This window comes from Panthera pardus, unplaced genomic scaffold (genome assembly GCF_024362965.1).
Source record: "Panthera pardus isolate Hobbes unplaced genomic scaffold, ASM2436296v1 HiC_scaffold_6, whole genome shotgun sequence".
Lineage (NCBI taxonomy): Eukaryota > Metazoa > Chordata > Mammalia > Carnivora > Felidae > Panthera > Panthera pardus.
In genome coordinates, this window is record NW_026526991.1 from 24,323,802 (window position 1) to 24,343,559 (window position 19,758).

Genomic DNA, 19,758 nt, shown 5'->3' on the forward strand with positions numbered 1-19,758 from the left:
AAAGTTCTTTAGGTTCTTTAATAAATAGGTTCTTTAATAAATGGTATTGGGAAAACTGGATATCCATATTTGAAGAATGAAATTGGACCATTATCTTATTATATGTAAAAATCAACTCAAAATGGATTAGAGACTTAAACATAAGACCTGAAAACCACAAACTCCTAGAAGAAGGCATAAAGGAAGAGCTCTTTGACATTGGTTTAGGCAACAATTGTTTTTGGTTCTGACAGAAGAGGTATAGGCAACAAAAACAAAAGTAAATAAGCTAAAAACCTTCAGCACAGCATAGGAAACAATCAACAAATTGAAAAGACAACCTATGGAACTGGAGAAAATATTTGCAATCTATACATTCAATAAGGCCTTGATATCTAAAATATATAAGGAACTCTAAACTCAATAGCAATCAATCCAGTCAAATAACTTAAAAATGGACCAAAAAAAACCCCAAATAGACATTTTTCCAAAAAAGACATTCAGATGGCCAACAGGCACATGAAATGATGCTCAACATCACTTATCATCAGAGAAATGTAAATAAAAACCACCATGAGACAGTATCTCACACCTGTTAGAATGTCTATTATCAAAAAGACAAATGATAACAAATGTTGGTGTAGATGTGGAGAAAAGGGAACCTTTGTACAATGTTGGTAAGAATGTGAACTGGTACAACCAATGTGGTATACAGTATGGAGGTTCCTCAAAAAATTAAAAATAGAACTATCATATAATCCAGCAATCCCACTTCTGGGTATTTATCCAAAGCAAATGAAATCATTATCTTAAGATGTATCTGCACTCCTATGTTCATTGCAGCATTATTCACTATCACCAAGATGTGAAGACAATCTAAGTGTCCATTGATAAATAAAGAAACTGTGTTACATATATACAATGGAATATTATTCAGCCTTAGAAAATAAGAAAATTCTGCCAATTGGAGCGGCATGTATGACCTTGAGGGCATTATACTAATGAAATGAGCCAGACAAAGAGAAATACTGTATGGTATCATGTGTATGTGTAATCTGAAAAAATAAAAGTCAAACTCATAGAAACAGTAAGTAGAATGGTGATTGCCAAGGGCAAGAAAGAGGGGATTCGGTCAAGAGGCACAAACTTCCAGTTATAAGATGAATAAGTTCTGAAAATCTAATGTAGAGCATGGTGACTACACTTAATAATAGTGTATTGCATCCTTGAAATCTGGCAAGAAAACATATCTTAAGTGTTCTCACTCAGAAAAAAAAAGGTAACTACATGATACGATAAATGTGTTAATTAAGCTGATTGTGGTAACCATTTTATAATGTACAATAGTCCCTGCTTATCCACAGGAACACATTCCAAGCCCCTCAGTGGATGCCTGAAACCACAGACATATCAAACCCTATATATACCATTTTTTTCTTATACATATATACCTATGATAAAGTTTAATTTATAAATTAGGCACAGTAAGGGATTAGCAATATCTAATAATAAAATAGAACAATTATAACAATATATTATAATAAAAGTTATGTGAATGTGGTCTCAAAATATCTTATTGTACTGTACTCATCCTCTTCCTGTGACAATGTGAGAAGATAAAATGCCTATGTGATGAGATGAAGTGAAGTGAATGTCATAGGCACTGTGACACAGCATTAGGCTACTACTGACCTTCTGAGGATACATCAGAAGGAGAATCATCTGCTTCTGGGCTGTGGTTGTCTGCAGGTAACTGATTCCTCAGAAAGCAAAACCACAGATAAGAGGAAACTACTCTATATGTACATCAAATCATCACATTATACATTCTAAGTATATTACAATTTTATTTGCCAATTATGCCTCAGTAAAGATGGGGGTGTGGCAAACCTCAGTAAACTAGGAAAGCTCTTGCCTTAGCATGAGAAAAATATTAATTTTAGCCAATAGCCAAAATTATGGCTAATAGGGAAGGACTAAAAGAATTATCAATAAAATCCAGAAGGAGACACAATGCCCCTATTCATTTTTGTTCTGGAAGTTCCAGCCAATTTAATAAATTTAAGAAAAGAAATACTGAAAATGAGAAGACAGATGTCTGCCTACCAAATTTCAAATACATTTCACTCTGATACAAAAACCTGTACTGTCTCCCCTGCAGAAGACATGCTAAGTTCAAAGCTTCCATTTGGAGATGGGGACTTGAGCTCAAAAGAAAGGGTAAGACTGGAGATAGGATCCACGAGTCATTTGCATCAAAGTGATATTTAAAACTGAGTGAGTAAACTAGTTCCCTGTGGGAGTGTAGATTATAAAACTGTAGTATCATACATTTTCTCCTAAAATAAAGATTGACCTAAATTGAGATCAGAATGAACTCATTTTTATTGTTTATAGGAAATGGCTAACATTAAGGTCTAAAATCATTAGTTGTGATTAAAATTTATCTGTAATAATAAATGGGCTTTTAAATTCTGCTTGTTCTGTGCAAGGAGGGCTTGAATTTTTTTTTTTTTTTTTTGGCATTTATCATTAAGAATCTTAGCCATCTGCATAGGACAATTACTCCATCATGTGAGAAGGGGTGTATTAAATGGTAACCATGTTCCTAGGGCCTACACTCAAAACTAATTTCCAGACATGTGGTGCTCAGTATAACTTGAATCATTGAATGAATCAATCAATCAAGGGGATAGGATGGCACCTATTATTCATTACCATCTCTACTTTTTCACTCATTCAACCAAACTGAGAAGAATGGAGAAAATGGATGGAAAGAGAGATGTTAAAGGAGCTGTGTCTTAACACACTATGAAAGAGTCAAGGAATCAGCAGTGCCAGTTCAGCCCAGAGGACACAACTATGGGGCTGGACAGAGGCTCATTGACCCTTCCACCCTATACCATAGACAAAAGACCAGATTTGGCTCCCTGAGAGAACAGATAGGCCCACAGAGCAGGGTTCCCTCAAAAGGCAACAATAGGTAGGAGTTTGATGAGGAAGAGACCAGAATCAAAATGAGGAAGAAGCCTGAGCAGAAAAAGATAAGTAGATTCCTCCCAGATAACTGTGGAAAATTTTAAAGACATTCCTACTTGAACAGAAGGGAGATGAAAGCTATTATATTTTGAACATTAAATGTTAATGTGCCTTCATTTGCGTCACAGACTGTGGAGACCAAGATATTTTAGGCTGCGTAAGAACAGGTGAGATCAGCCTGAGGAAAAATTATGCAACACAAGGGAAGGGACCAACACTTTAAAAGTTTCCGTCCTCTGGATTATGTGTGCAGCCTATAAAATGCACCAGCAGCACTGGTTTACTGGCCCTAATATTAACACACACTACTTTTGACCTTATCTCAACTGGCTAGCCAACTGCCCTGGGCTTTCTACACTTATTTCCAAAATTTGCCTCAGCAGTTCATGCTCCAGTAAACCAGTCGGACACTAGCATCTTCTGACTTGAATTTAGCAGCTTCTCTCTCCATATCCATGAACCCAACTGAGATTTTTTAAAACTTCCTGCTTTCTGCCATGGCACAGATATTTCTCCAACCTGGCTATTGATCAATATCATCTATGGAGTTTATTTAAAAATTAAGATATTCCATCCCCATTCCGAACCTATTTAATAAAAATCTCCAGGGATGAGGCTTAAGCGTCTGTATTTTTTTTTAAAGTTTATTTCTTTATTTTGAGAGAGAAAGTGCGGCGGAGGTGGGAGGGCAGCGAGAGATGGAGAGAGAATCCCAAGCAAGCTCTGTGCTCAAACTCACAAACTGTGAGATCATGACCTGGCCTGAAATTAAGAGTTGGAGGCTTAAGCAAGTGAGCCACCCAGGTGCCCCAAACATCTGTATTATTAACAAATGTCAAGGATAATTTTGAAGTACAGCAGAGACTGGGAGTCACTGATTGAAATGAGTTAATCAGCTTCCTACCCTTTCTCTCAGTCTCTAATCTCCTCAACCTCCAGTCATCTAGCCTTTCAATGACTCCTCCTATACTTGTTATGGGGCAAACTCCTCCACAGCCCTTTGTATTCTGATCATGATTATACTTTCTAGCCTTATCTCCTTCTCTACTCTTTTGTTCTCCCATAACTACCTCCTATCCTTCCCTGAGAACCTGTGCTTGTCACGCCTTGAAGGTTTTCCCATGCAACTTCCTCTTCCTGAAGGGTTTTACATCCTTTCTGTGCTTCAAGACTCACTCAAAAATCACCTCTGAATCCTCCCAAAAGAAGTCCCACACATTTAGGTACTTAACTCTCGTCATTTACCATTCTTTATTTTAGCAGGTATCACACAATACGATCTGTGTACGTGATTGTCTACACTCTCTAAGCAATGAGTGTCTTGGCCACAATGACAGTGCTTTCTTTATCTCTTTAGGTTCAGTAAATGTGTTTTGAATGAAAGATATATGAAATTATGACAGACAAGGATGCTCTATAATGCATTTTAAGACAATATGTTTAAAATGTTCTGATTCAGTCTTGATCAGTTTTAACTTTAGACTCCCCAACTCAGATTCCATGGCCCAATTTGAAATAGACTAATAAAAGCACTAAGGTCTTAAATGAAAGGTAACAAAAGTCTAAAACAGAGTCCTTGATTTATGTAAATCAGATAAATTCTATCATAGTACTCAATGTAAAACCTAGTGCTAGTTAGAAATTAAAATCCTGTGGAGAAATAGGAACCCTCTTGCACTGTTGGTGGGAATGCAAACTGGTGCAGCCACTCTGGAAAACAGTGTGGAGGTTCCTCAAAAAATTAAAAATAGACCTACCCTATGACCCAGCAGTAGCACTGCTAGGAATTTACCCAAGGGATACAGGAGTACTGATGCATAGGGGCACTTGTACCCCAATGTTTATAGCAGCACTCTCAACAATAGCCAAATTATGGAAAGAGCCTAAATGTCCATCACCTGATGAATGGATAAAGAAATTGTGGTTTATATACACAATGGAGTACTACGTGGCAATGAGAAAGAATGAAATATGGCCCTTTAGTAGCAACGTGGATGGAACTGGAGAGTGTGATGCTAAGTGAAATAAGCCATACAGAGAAAGACAGATACCATATGGTTTCACTCTTATGTGGATCCTGAGAAACTTAACAGAAACCCATGGGGGAGGGGAAGGGAAAAAAAAAAGAGGTTAGAGTGGGAGAGAGCCAAAGTATAAGAGACTCTTAAAAAATTAGAACAAACTGAGGGCTGATGGGGGGGTGGGAAGGAGGGAAGGGTGGGTGATGGGTATTGAAGAGGGCATCTTTTGGGATGAGCACTGGGTGTTGTATGGAAACCAATTTGACAATAAATTTCAAATATTTTTAAAAAATGAAACTAATTTAAAAAAAAAAAGAAATTAAAATCCTAACTTAGTAAGCCAAATCATTGAGTTGCTAAAAGCATTCCATTTATAAGAGAGTGACTGGTACACTAATTAGAAAAAGTATCTATACCCCCATGTTCATCTCAGCATAATTTACAATAGCCAAGACACATTTTATATATATATGAATATATAACTCATATGTATGAATATTATTCAGCCATAGAAAAAAAATGAAATCTTGCCATCTGAGACAACATAGATGGACCCTGAGGACATTATGTTAAGTGAAGTCAGAAAAAGACAAATACCATATGATGTCATTCACATATGGAATCTGAAAAAAAACAAGTTCATTGGTGGTTGCCAGTTGGTTGGGGGTGAGAGGTGGGACAAAAATGGGTGAGGTCAAAAGGTACAAATTCCCAGTTATAAAATAAGTCATGGGGGTGTAATGTACAGCCCAGTGACTACAGCTAATAATACTGTATTCCTTATTTAAAAGTTCCTAAGAGAGTAAATCTGAAAAGTTGTCATCACAAGAAAAAAGATTTTGTAACTGATAACAAATACCTAAGTTAATAAGATTTTTTGCAGTGATCATTTAGCAACATAAACAAATACCGAGCCATTACGTTACACACCTGAAACTAATATAACGTTATATGTCAATTATACATCAATTTTTAAAAAAGAAAGTGATTAGGGCTTTTTAAAGGGGGTTCCTCAAATAAAAGGAAAAAAATATTACCAGAAAAGTAGTCCCAAAAACTCAAGAAAGAAAAATTCCCATGAAACCAGCTCTATTCAACTGTAAAAAGAGAAAATGTTCTCAGTATGGACATGACTGTTGCCTATAACATGTCCAACATGTTGCCTAATATGTCCATCAAAACATATTGTTTTATTGCCATTAAAAATTGTACTGAAGTCCAAAGTACTTTTGTCTGAATGTAAATCTCTGCCTATAGTTCCCATAGAGAAACAGACCTGCTTCTTTTTAGAAGTTACTCAATGCTTACGAGGACAGATTGACATTAAATACGTTTGACATCGACAGTGCAGCAAAACACTTGGGGAAAGATATAATGCAATCTTCAAGGTCATGATTAACAACTATCCATAAAAAATGATCATAAGACTGGAATAATAAAGTGCCATATTTATTACTTGTCTAGTAGACCTCCTGAGGTATATTCTGGATTCTCAGCACTATTACATACATTTTAGAAGGAGATGAAAAGTTAAGTCATATCCAAGAATCCAGTAAAGAAATATTTTTTTATTGCTAAGAATAAAATATACAATTTATAAGATCAATCTCGGAGACAACACAAAAAGAAACATATAGTTTGATAGAGGAAAGTATATCTAGAACACCAAAAAATAGTTCTGATATGATAAAACAGAATGTTCCAGAATGCTTAAAGTGGAAGACAGAGTAGTAGTAGTAGTAATAATAATAATGGCTAACATTTATTGACTGCTTGTTCTGTGCCAAATGCTAAGCATTTTACATGCATCATTTCCTTGAATCTTCCCAAGAACCCCCATTTTATATATGAAGAAATTAAAACTTAGGAGAGCATAAGCAACTTGACCTTGATCATACAGCTAGTCAGTAGCAGAACCAAAACTTTAACCCAACACCCTATACTCCTAACTACTATGTATCTTGTCTTAATACAAAGCTAAGTTAAAAGGAAGCATGGAAAGGCAACCTGGATGAAGTTTCCTACGAAATACCGTTAAAACTTGAAATGTAAGTTAGCTAAAATCTCCCGTCAATAGTTTGAAGTCTAGGGGGTCAAAATATGACTTCACAGGAGGGGGTCAGAATCAGAAAGAATTTGCTCTTTATGGGAAAGACTTCAACATGGAACAATTAAAAAGAGCTGATAAGATCTCTGAAAAAAAAATGATTTACATATATTCTTTCCCCAAAAGCAAATAGAATTGATTTGACTAAAATGCTATAAAATAGGAAGAATAATTATACTTAGTAATCCAATTACCGCTAATGTAATAAAAAGCCAACAGGGACTTTCAGAAGCCCAATAACCAAGACAGGAAAAAGGGGGGGGGGGAGGTTGGAAATCCCCATAATCAAAAAACAAACCAGTCATTTCATTTAGAAAGCTAACAAGCTATTATCAAAGGTTTGTCTCTCATTCCTGGCAACAAGTTGGTCCACTTATAACTGATTAGGAATAAAATGGACACCTGATGAGATTATGCAGCTCCACAAGGTCAGGAAACTTCTGAAAAACTAAAACAGGGTATGAATTATTTAAGAGTTCTGAAAAGAAAAAGACCCAGGCTTTTCAAACCTTTTTATGGTATCAGGTGACACATCAGTTACTGATTTGGGGATAACTTTATTACAAAATCATGATAATGTAAACCATTCTGTAATATACCCCAGCAGAAATGATTGCCAAGGGAAAGAAATTTATTTGTCTTCTTTAAAGAGAGAAAGTTTGGCAATTTTTTGAGCCATAACATCATTGTTTACGAGAGTACTCTAAGGACTGATCATTAAGCCTTAACACTTGGATAAAAAACTACCATTGAGGAGCAGAGGTGGCTATATATGATTTCAGAACTTCTAAATAAATATTCAACATGTTCCTAGTTGGTGAAATCCTTGTGGAGGACCCCTCAAAAAAAAAAATAGAGCCTCTAAATGCATCTCATGATTCTATCCTAAGAGGACATTATACTTACAATTTTTCTTAAGTTAAAATAGTTTCACTTAAGAAATAGAAGGAAAAGGCACACAGGGAGAAAAGCATGAAAACTTCTGACTTCTCACAACTCCAGTGTGTCCCCAGTGTCAAAGGTAGGAAGATAGAGATATAACAGGGGAATGAGCATATTATGACAGCACGAAGACCAGATTCAGTCATAATAAAACAAAAGGGAAAATCCCAGAGGCTTTATTCTCTCCAGGCTCTGAGAGGCCACAAAATTACTCCTGAGAGAAACAGTTCTAAAAGAAAGATAAGTTTTATTTGATGTAGAAATAGGACTGAAGTATTAGTATCCTCCAAGTACCAGATAGTAGCAAGGGGCTTCAGAAGCATCTGATGAGAAAATGAATCTGAACACACCCCCAAAGTTTTCCAACAAAAATCAGGCACCAGTCATCTGAGACTATCCAAACTATCATAAAACTCCTTCATTCAAATGCTAGATATTCAAATTTAATAAGGCTCTCCCCTAATACTGCCAGGACGGACTTACCAACCTTGAACACCAATAGTATCAGTCCATCCAAAATCCTCAGACTTCCTCTGTGGTCTCTTCTTCTTACCATCTTATCCCAATACCCACCCCTCCCCTTGCATCTATGCTTCTGTGACACTGAGACCTATAGGACCACAAGAACTCTATGAGACTTCTAGCTTCAGGAACTTTGTACATGTTGTTTTCTCTTCCATAATATCATTTCCACCCTTTGTCTTCCTCTTTCTCTGCCTGTCAGTATTCAACTTCACGATTCCTTTTCTGTATGTTTCCTTAAACATTACCCACTGCTGGGTTGGGTACTCCTCTGCCTAATTCCCATGGCACTCTTTGCAATGAAAGCATCTATAGCAATGACCCATAATTACCTACTTACTTATCTATGTTCCCACAGACTGGATTTATCCACAAAGAGGGACCACAAAGAGAAGGCAACCCATCAATATTTCTTAAATAAATAAAGGATTTAATTTGTTTTTATCCCCTGTACTCAGCATAATACCAGGCACACAATCAATGTGCAATAAATATTTGCTGAATGGATGGTAAGTACTCAAAAACATTTTTTGGATGAAGTAATGGACAGATGATCAGAGAGTGCTATATATCAGAAATCTTAAATTCCAATATCCTACTTTCTGACCTCAAATACCTATCCTTCCAGCTCTCTCAGATTCTGATTTTCTGGTCTCTGACCTCACAGAGATGTCTAGTCTCTTGACATCTTCCTAGTCACCAAGCCTTTAAAGACCGTGAGGGTGTCACTTCCCTCTCACTCATTCTGTACCCATTTTTATTATGAACTTTTAACCCATACTATCATTTGTAAAAATCCAGCCCTGAACATATTTCTGCTGTCACAAATATTCTGCTGTCACAGCTACTAAAAATAACACATCCGGATAATGTCATACCACTATGCAGATGGGGCTTCTTAAAAATTCATGGTCTTCACCTTCAGCCAGAACTTTGTGCTGGCCAGTCCTTTAACTTGGAGTCAGCTTCCCCATCCATTCCTCATTCATTCCTCTCCACTCTGTAACCATCTTCTCTCTCCTCGGTCCAACTGTCCACCCTTGCTCTCTGCTGTTGGCAGATATCCCTTGCTTCCTACTCTATCAGATGATTGGCATAAGAAGGCATCAACTCAACTCTCTGCCTCCACACTAACAGACTCACTCTAATCTACATCAGTCTTTTCCTCCTTCCCTTTTATATCAGAGGATGAGGCGTCTGCCCTGCAGCCCACCCTCCACTGAAGATGAATCACTTTATCTGTGTTTTCAATCATCTCCTTCCCTCTTCTAATAGGATTCTGCTCTATCATTAACCCCTCTCATATCTTCAATTCCTTTTCTTCTGGCTCTTCATCCTCATTATATAAATATGCTAAACTTTTTCTCTTAAACTCTTCTTAAACTCTGTATCTTCTCCCTAGCTTTGACCTACTTTTGTCTTTCTCTTATCAGCTAAACTACTTGTATCATTATTCTCTACTTCACCATGTGCCATTCACTCAGCCAATACAATCAAATTTTTATGGGTAATACAGCATGAGAGACAAAATTTTTAAAAATCCCCTAACTTTAAATTTTACTGCCCTCAGAAATTTAAACTCTAAAATCAATATACAATGAATCAGCAAGAAGACAGAACAATTTCCAGGTCAGAGTAAGATAATAAGGCATTTGGTCCATAAATCAGCAATACCACCAGAGAGGAGATATGTGAGCCAATGGACTTGAAGTATTTTAATTCCATAGTAAGGAATGCATTATGCTAGCACAGTGTCACTTAAATTCTATAGTTTCCATTATTTTTCATCCTTCTGATTTTATTTGGCTTCCAATTAAGTTGCCCCTACAAAGAGAAAATACAGTGAGAGGATCTATCATTTTAGGAGAGTTCAGGACTGGCAATACAAATTAGTTCCCTGTTCAGAACCATTCTACTTCTCAAAAGAGAGGACTAGATATAGGGACCCTAAAAGTTCATAATTTAACAAACACATTATTTTTAGCAAAGGGAACTAAATCATTCGTTTAACAATGGTTGTATGTCAGGAGTAAAAAAAAAAAAAAAAAAAAAAAAAAAAAGGAATGGCATGTTGTTACCGTCAAAAAGTTGTGTGAACATGCAGAGGCTGCATCTTTTTCAAATACTAGAAGAGCTTTCTGCATCAAGTAAATCGCTTTGGACAGCTTATTCTTCTTTATTTTATTCATTACACTTAATTCTGAAACAGAAAATACACATTTTTACCAAAAGGGAGACATAAAAACTATCTTTAAATTTTTTGGAAAAACAGTTTATCCCAATTTTAATTACCTGTAAAACAGTCAATGCTTCTAGATTGTTTCAGTTTTTTTGGATCTTTGGCAGATACATGCTTGCTAGCAGCTGGAGTCTGCAAAACTGAAGAAGGAGAAGATTGCCATTACAATTAGATTTGTATCCAAAAAAGGGCATATTTTCTAAACATTAAAGGGTAACTATCTATTTGCAAAATTATTACTTCCTCTCATATGTCATGTCTTTTTTCATTAATAGATAAAAATTCAAACAAATCTACAACAATCTATAAATAAACACAGTTTAATTGACAAACTCTCTTTTATTTGCCACGGTATGCCTGAGGACATAAAAAATATTCAAATTATAAAAATATTTAACTTCCTATCTCATCTTAAATAAAATCATCTTGAAAGTTGATAAATAAGATCCAACCTACTTTTATTCACTTCCCTTTTGATAAACTTTTTAAAACTGCTCCATCCATGATCCCTGTAAGAGCTCTGAGTACCCCAAGAATACCTCCACTCTCCTCTCTCAAGATTTTCAACTAACACATGAATTCTTGCCAGCTGACTATGGGCAGTGAGAGATCCTGGTGTACAGTTGGGATGAGCCATCATTGTGGTCTAGGAAAGAGAGGATGATGGAGAAGAGAATAAAAGTATGCTGGCCCAGGAAGATGGAGAATGTTGCTCTGATGTTGATTTTCGAGGTCTGGTCCTCGAAAATATTTTGATCAGGCAATATTTTGTTTCTTGGAGGTATGTGAAGGTACTTGTAGCAACCTGACAATAAACCCCTGTTATTTTAATTATTTGTGCTAATGCCATGAGATGATGATTGACTGATGAAAAGATGCCAACAGATACCATTAAAGGATATAAAGTTTCTTTAACGGTGAAGGATAAGGGAATTTCTCTGCATGGAGACAGCAACACAAAGCAGAAAATAATGCATCATTCTCTCAGTACCTGGTGTATTATAAATGCTAACTAAGTGATGACTCTCATGAGTATAACAGTTGGAGATAAGAAGGCTCTCATGAGTATAATAGAGATAAGAAGGATGAGATTCAAGAAAACGCTGAATGCCCAACGCAGATAAGTCATATTTAATGCCAGTATCATCAACAGGCAACCACTGTAAAGTTCTTGAATGAGAATGACAAAAGCAGTATTTAGGCAACATTAGTCTGGCAGCAGCATGCAAGAATGAAGAAAGAAGGAAAAAATGAAAATCTTTGCTAGGGTGATAGTTCAATAAGTGGAGAAAAACACCAAGGAGTCCCAGAGATATTGCAAAGGAATAATAACTAAGCCCATTTAAATTTGAGCTCAAGTCTACCATCAGTATTATTAAATGGTCTTTGATAAAAACTCAGAGGATCACTTAGCCTTGCAAGATTTATGGATAATAATTAGAGAATGAACTAGTTATTAACTCTATAAGTAAACAGACCCCACTTTACTACAGAAGATAATATAGCTACTAAGTGAGAATTATAGGCTAGTTTTCTTAAAGAAAACCTGACACATAAATGCCATTCATGTTTTGAAATACATTTGTGGTCCAAATATTTTAAAATCAAAGAATATTCAAAGTTTTTATTCTAAGTAGCCTGATTGAAATATATATATATATATATATATATATATATATATATATATATATATATATATGACACAGAAATATTTTCATTTTATTTGCTTCCCTCTACATCCAGCAGGTCTTTTAAGAAACAGGCTTTGAAACAGTATAAATGTTGAAAATAAAATGTAAGAGGATGAAAACGATAAAGGGATAAAAGAATAAAGAAAAGGGAAATTTTATGTAAACAGAATGCAAATACAAGCACGTGGTCCTAAGTATATACCAATGGGAAACATCACCATAGAAAAAATAAAATTAATTCAAGTAAATCTGAACACAGTTCTCTAACATGTGATATATTCTAAAGACAAAATGAACTGCAAAGAAATCCTAAATTTACTTAGCAGTTTTGTTGTTAATGGTGGTATTGGTTTAATAATTCTGAAAACACTTTGTTAATATGGTAAGACAAAGCATCATGGCAGCATAAGTCATCCCTTCCCCTCTCCACATGCAATAAGAAAAACTCAGCATCTATTCATGGACAAAAACAGAAGTGCCTGAGAAAGAAGAGCAAAACTGGAGGTACCGAACTTCCTGATTTCAAACTACACTGCAAAGCAATAGTAATTAAAACATGTACGGTACTGGCATAAAAATAGACACACAAACTAATAGAACAGAAACAAATACATGCAAATATGTCCAATTAATACTAGACAATGAAGCAAAGAATATTTGGTAGGGAAAAGACAGTTTCCTTAATAAATGGTGTTAGGAAAACTGGATATCCATATGCAGAAGAAGGAAATTGGACCTTTTACACCACTTACAAAAATTAACTTGAAATGGATTAAAATTTTAAACCTAAAAACTGAAACTATAGAACTCCTAGAAGAAAAAAAAACACTTCTTGACATTGGTCTTGGCAATGATTTTTTTTTTTTTTTTGATCTGACAGCAAAAGCACAAGTAATAACAAAATTAATAAATAGGAGTACATCACATGAAAAAGCTCTGCATAGCAAAAGAAATAACCAACAGAATGAAAAGGGAACCTACAAAATGGAAGAAAATATCTACAAATCATATATCTGATAAGGATTAATATCCAAAATATTTAAAGAACTCGTAGTTGCTGGAGGGCGGCCAACATGGCAGAGAAGTAGGGGGAATCCATACTTCCCGTGTCTCTCAAAGAAGTGTAGAAGCCAAAGGACTTTGAACACCAGGGCCTGGGAGGAAAGAGACTGAATCTACTAGGAAGAAAATGGGAAAGCTGGAAAAAAGATAGGTGGGTAACCGCAACTGGGGAAGATAAAAAAAAAAAAAAAGGCCACAGGCCACGTGAGCATGGAGGGGAGGGACCCCCTTCTGTGGAGAGACAAAGGGAAGAGAAAGAGCGGCTAGAGAAGTGCAGGACCTGACCTATGGGTACAGGAGATAGACCTGGGACTGAGACTGAGAGGGATCCAATCTCTAACTGCGGCTTTCTTCGGATGGGGCCGGCCTCTGTTCGCGCACCTGGAGAGGGGGGGAGCCAGGCCCGGGTGTGGTGGTAGGTCAGAGTCTCAGTCCGCAGCTGGAGAAAGTGGTTCCCTCCCTGGAGGGCTGCGCAATAGCACAGAACCTGCCTGCATCCGCCACCCCCGGGCACAGCGGCTGGGCCAGGGGCTCAGTCTGCAGGAGGATACGGCCCCTGAGTCCCTGGAGTGCTGTGGGAAAAGACAAAGCCTGCCTGTGTCCGCCATCCGCCATGGCGGGGTCTCAGGCGGCAAGGGCGGAGACTCACTCCGTGGTAAGAGAAGACGGTCGTCCCTGAAGTGCGGGGGCACAAAGCCAGCCGGGACCACATATCACCACGTTCAGAGGCACTTCCCCAGCGTCAGAGCTCACGGAGCGGGACTTTGAATCCTAGCCAAGTGCAGGGTCAGGGGAGTTGGCGGAGTAAGAAGGACTGCGGCCCCCCCACACCCCCGTCTGTGTCCGCAGCACAGTGAGGACCACTCAAACTGAGTTCACCAGGTCGGGATCCTTGAAGAGACTGAGGGATCACCATTCTGCCCCTGCCCCCACCACCACCAAGGTGGGGCCTCAGGGATCACTTCTGGGGCTCCTAGTGGAGGTGGGTTCCGACCACACCAAACCACGCCCCCTTGCACTGGGTAACTGCCTATCCACTGGAGCGGCACAGACCCTGAGGACAGCTACCACCCACAAGCAATGCAGCATTGCCTGGATTAACTCTAGGTCAATTCTGGATATATAGATATATTCTTCCCCCTCTCCCATTTTTCCTCCTTATGTCTTCCCTCCCCTAGGCTGGTTACTCTGGTTATTGGTCTGTCTAAACAGACATATTTAATCCATTGTCTTGATACATGTTCTACACCTCCTTCTTTATACTCCTTCCTCTCTCTGGAATTTTCAAGCCATATAGTTTCTCTGTCTGGGCAACTTTATCCTCATTTCGTTTTCCCCACCTCCTTCTTTATTTTCCTTTTTCCCTCTCTGGATTAAGCCTTTTAGTCTCTCTGCCCAACCAATATTTATTTTTTCTTCCCTCCCCCCAACCCCAGTCATTTCTCTCTTTGTATGTGCTCTTCCATCAGCACCACCTCCACCCTCGTCTTTACTTGTAGTTGGTGTTTTGGGTTTTTTTGTTTTTAGTCTTTAGGGGTTTTTTGTTTGTTTGTTTGTGTTATTTGTGTGTTTGCGTGTTTTTGTCTCCTGTTTGTCCATCTGTTTCCCTTTACGGGGCTACTCCAATGAACAAATCAAGGCATATCTGGTAGAGGGGCCAAAATATTATTATGAGTAGGGTAATAAAATAACCAAAGTCACAACAACAGAGAGCAAGTAACAAGACCCGAAAAAACACCTCCTGAAGGGCCAGGCCCTGGCCAGTATGTGACCCTCCTTTAATACAGCAGGTGCTCGCAGGTGCAGAGCATACAACAAGCTTTTAAAATGCAAAAGGGACAGAAAACTAGCCAAAATGATGAAACGGAAGAATTCTCCTCAAAAGAAATTCCAGGAAGTAGCGACAGCTAACAAATCGATTAAAACCGATTTAAGCAATATAACAGAACAAGAATTTAGAATAATAGTCATAAAACTAATTGCTGGGCTTGAAAAAAGCATAGAAGACAGCAGAGAATCTATTGCTACAGAGATCAAGGGACTAAAAAATAGTCATGATGAATTTAAAAATGCTACAAACAAGGTGCAAAATAAAATGGAGACAGCTACAGCATGGATTGAAGTGGCAGAGGAGAAAATAGGTGAATTAGAAGATAAAATTATGGGAAAAGAGGAAGCTGAGAAAAAGAGAGATACAAAATCCAGGAGTATGAGGGGAGAATTAAAGAATGAAATGATGCAATCAAACAGAACAATATCCGTATCATAGGGATTCCAGAAGAAGAGAGAGAGAGAAAGGGGCTGAAGGTGTACTTGAACAAATCATAGCCGAGAACTTCCCTGATCCGGGGAAGGAAACAGGCATTGAAATCCAAAAGGCACAGAGAACTCCCTTCAGACTTGAATTGATCTTCTGCACGACATATCATAGTGAAACCGGGAAAATACAAAGATAAAGAGAGAATTCTGAAAGCAGCTAGGGATATCGCTTCTCGGCCTTTTGGCTAAGATCAAGTGTGAAAGCAGCTAGGGATAAACGGGCCTTAACATACAAAGGTAGACACATAAGGCTAGTAGCAAACCTATCTACTGAAACTTGGCAGGCCAGAAAGGAATGGCAGGAAATTTTCAGTGTGAGGAACAGAAAAAAATATGCAGCCAAGAATCCTTTACCCAGCAAGTCTGTCATTCAGAATAGGAGAGATAAAGGTTTTCCCAAACAAACAAAAACTGAAGGAATTCATCACCACTAAACCAACCCTACAAGAGATCCTAAGGGAGATTCTGTGAGTGAAATGTTGTAAGGACCACAGTGTACCAGAGACACCACTACAAGCATGAAACCTACTGATATCACAATGACTCTAAACACATATCTTTCAATAATAACACTGAATGTAAATGGACTAAATGCTCCAACCAAAAGACATAGGGTATCAGAATGGATAAAAAAAAAAAACAAAAAACAAGACCCATCTATTTTCTGTCTACAAGAGACTCATTTTAGACCTGAGCACACCTTCATATTGAAAGTGAGGGGATGGAGAACTATCTATCATGCCACTGAAAGTCAAAAGAAATCTGGAGCAGTCTTACTTATATTAGAACAACTAGACTTTTAATTAAAGGCTGTAACAAGAGATGAAGAAGGGCATTATATAATAATTACAGTGTATATCCATCAGGAAGAGCTAACAATTATAAATGTCTATGCACCGAATTTGGGAGCCCCCAAATATATAAAACAATTAATCACAAACATAAGCAACCTTATTGATAAAAATGTGGTAATTGCAGGGGACTTTAATACTCCACTTATAGCAATGGATAGAACATCCAACAGAGAATAAATAAACAAGGGCCCTGAATGATATACCGGATCAGATGGACTTTAGAACTCTGCCTCCCTAAGTGACAGAATATGGTTTTTTCTTGAGTGCACATGGAACATTCTCCAAGATAGATCACATACTGGGCCACAAAACAGGCCTTTAATAAATATAAAAGAATTGAGATCATACCATGCACATTTCAGACCACAATGCTATGAAACTTGAAATCAACCACAGGAAAAAGTTTGGAAAACCTCCAAAAGCATGGAGGTTAAAGAACATCCTACTAAAGGATGAATGGGTCAGCCAGGCAATTAGAGAAGAAATTAAAAAATATATGGAAAAAAACGAAAATAAAAATACAACAATCCAAACACCTTGAGATGTAGCAAAGGCAGTCCTGAGAGGAAAATACATTGCAGTCCAGGCCTATCTCAAGAAACAAGAAAAATCCCAAATACAAAATCTAACAGCACACCTAAAGGAAACAGAAGCAGAGCAGCAAAGACACCCCAAACCCAGCAGAAGAAGAGAAATAATAAAGATCAGAGCAGAAATAAACAATATAGAATCTAAAAAACAAAAAAAAAAACAGTACAGCAGATCAATGAAACCAAGAGTTGGTTTTTTGAAAAAATAAACAAAATTGATAAACCTCTAGCTAGGCTTCTCAAAAAGAAAAGGGAGAGGACCCAAATAGATAAAATCATGAATGAAAATGGAATTATTACAACCAATCCCTTAGAAATACAAGGGATTATCAGGGAATACTATGAAAAATTATATGCCAACAAACTGGACAACCTAGAAGAAATGGACAAATACCTAAGCACCCACACACTTCCAAAACTCAAACAGGAAGAAATAGAAAATTTGAATAGACTCATAACCAGTGAAGAAATTGAATCAATTATCAAAAATCTCCCAACAAATAAGAGTCTAGGACCAGATGGCTTCCCTGGAGAATTATACCAGACATTTAAAGCAGAGATAATACCTATCCTTCTCAAGCTGTTCCAAAAAATTTCCAGACTCATTCTATGAAGCCAGCATTACTTTGATTCCCAAACCAGAGACCCCGCAAAAAAAGAGAACTACAGGCCAATATCCCTGATGAATATGTATGCAAAAATTCCCAACAAGATACTAGCAAATCAAATTCAATAGCATAAAAAAAGAATTATTCACCATGATCAAGTGGGATTCATTCCTGGGCTGCAGGTCTGGTTCAACATTCACAAATCAATCAATGTGATACATCACATTAAGAAAAGAAAAGAAAAGAAAAGAAAAGAAAAGAAAAGAAAAGAAAAGAAAAGAAAAGAAAAGAAAAGAAAAGAACCATATGATTCTGTCAATCGATGCAGAAAAAGCATTTGACAAAATTCAGCATTCTTTCTTAATAAACACCCTTGAGAAAGTCGGGATAGAAGGAACATGCTTAAACATCATAAAAGCCATTTATGAAAAGCCCACAGCTAACATCATCCTCAATGGGGAAAAACTGAGAGCTTTCCCCCTGAGATCAGGAACACGACAAGGATGCCCACTCTCACCGCTGTTGTTTAACATAGTGTTGGAAGTTCTAGCATCAGCAATCAGACACCAAAATGAAATCAAAGGCATCCAAATTGGCAAAGATGAAGTCAAGCTTTCACTTTTTGCAGATGACATGATATGATACATGGAAAACCTGATAGACTCCACCAAAGGTCTGCTAGAACTGGTACATGAATTCAGCAAAGCCACAGAATACAAAATCAATGTACAGAAATCAGTTGTATTCTCATACACTAATAATGAAGCAACAGAAAGACAAATGAAGAAACTGATCCCATTCACAATTGCACCAAGAATCATAAAATACCTAGGAGTAAACCTAAGCCAAAGATGTAAAAGATCTGTATGTTGAAAAGTATAGAAAGCTTATGAAGGAAATTGAAGAAGATACAAAGAAATGGAAGTTTATTCTTCTGATTGCAAGAATAAATATTGTTAAAATGTCAATACTACCCAAAGCAATCTACACATTCAATGCAATCCCAATCAAAATTGCACCAGCATTCTTCTCAAAGCTAGAACAAGCAATCCTAAAATTCATATGGAACCACAAAAGGCCCTGAATAGCCAAAGCAATTTTGAAGAAGAAAACCAAGGTGGGAGGCATCACAATCCCACACTTTAGCCTCTACTACAAAGCTGTAATCATCAAGACAGCATGGTATTGGCACAAAAACAGACACGTAGACCAATGGAATAGAATAGAGACTCCAGTATTGGATCCACAAAAGTATGGCCAACTAATATTTGACAAAGCAGGAAAGAATATCCAATGGAAAAAAGACAGTCTCTTTAACAAATGGTGCTGGGAGAACTGGAAAGAAACTTGCATAAGAATGAAACTAGACCACTTTCTTACACTATTCACAAAGATAAACTCAAAATGGATGAAGGACCTGAATGTGAGACAGGAAACCATCAAAACCCTAGAGGAAAAATCAGAAAAAAAAAAACCTCTCTGACCTCAGCCATAGCAATTTCTTACTTGACACATCTCCAAAGGCAAGGGAATTAAAAGCAAAAATGAACTATTTAAACCTCCTCAAGATAAAAAGCTTCTGCACTGCAAAGGAAACAACCAACAAAACTAAAAGGCAACCAATGGAATGGGAAGATATTTGCAAATGACATATCGGACAAAAGGCTAGTATCCAAAATCTATAAAGACCTCCCCAGACTCCACACCCAAAAAACAAATTAATCCAGTGAATAAATGGGCAGAAGACATGAATAGACACTTTTCTAAAGACTACATCCAGATGGC

The 19,758-nt window shown here is 37.3% G+C and overlaps 1 protein-coding gene across 2 annotated transcripts in view; it reads right to left on the reverse strand.

Moving 5' to 3' along the window:
* Positions 1-19,758, reverse strand: part of CFAP54 (cilia and flagella associated protein 54) — a 290,383-nt gene that overhangs the window by 210,355 nt on the left and 60,270 nt on the right. For both annotated transcript variants that reach the window (XM_019446503.2, XM_053894838.1), the window contains exons 18-19: positions 10,903-10,989; positions 10,689-10,810 (exon numbers count right to left, since the gene is read on the reverse strand). In XM_019446503.2, the coding sequence (XP_019302048.2) occupies positions 10,689-10,810; positions 10,903-10,989 (209 nt within the window). The remainder of the gene's footprint in view (positions 1-10,688; positions 10,811-10,902; positions 10,990-19,758) is intronic.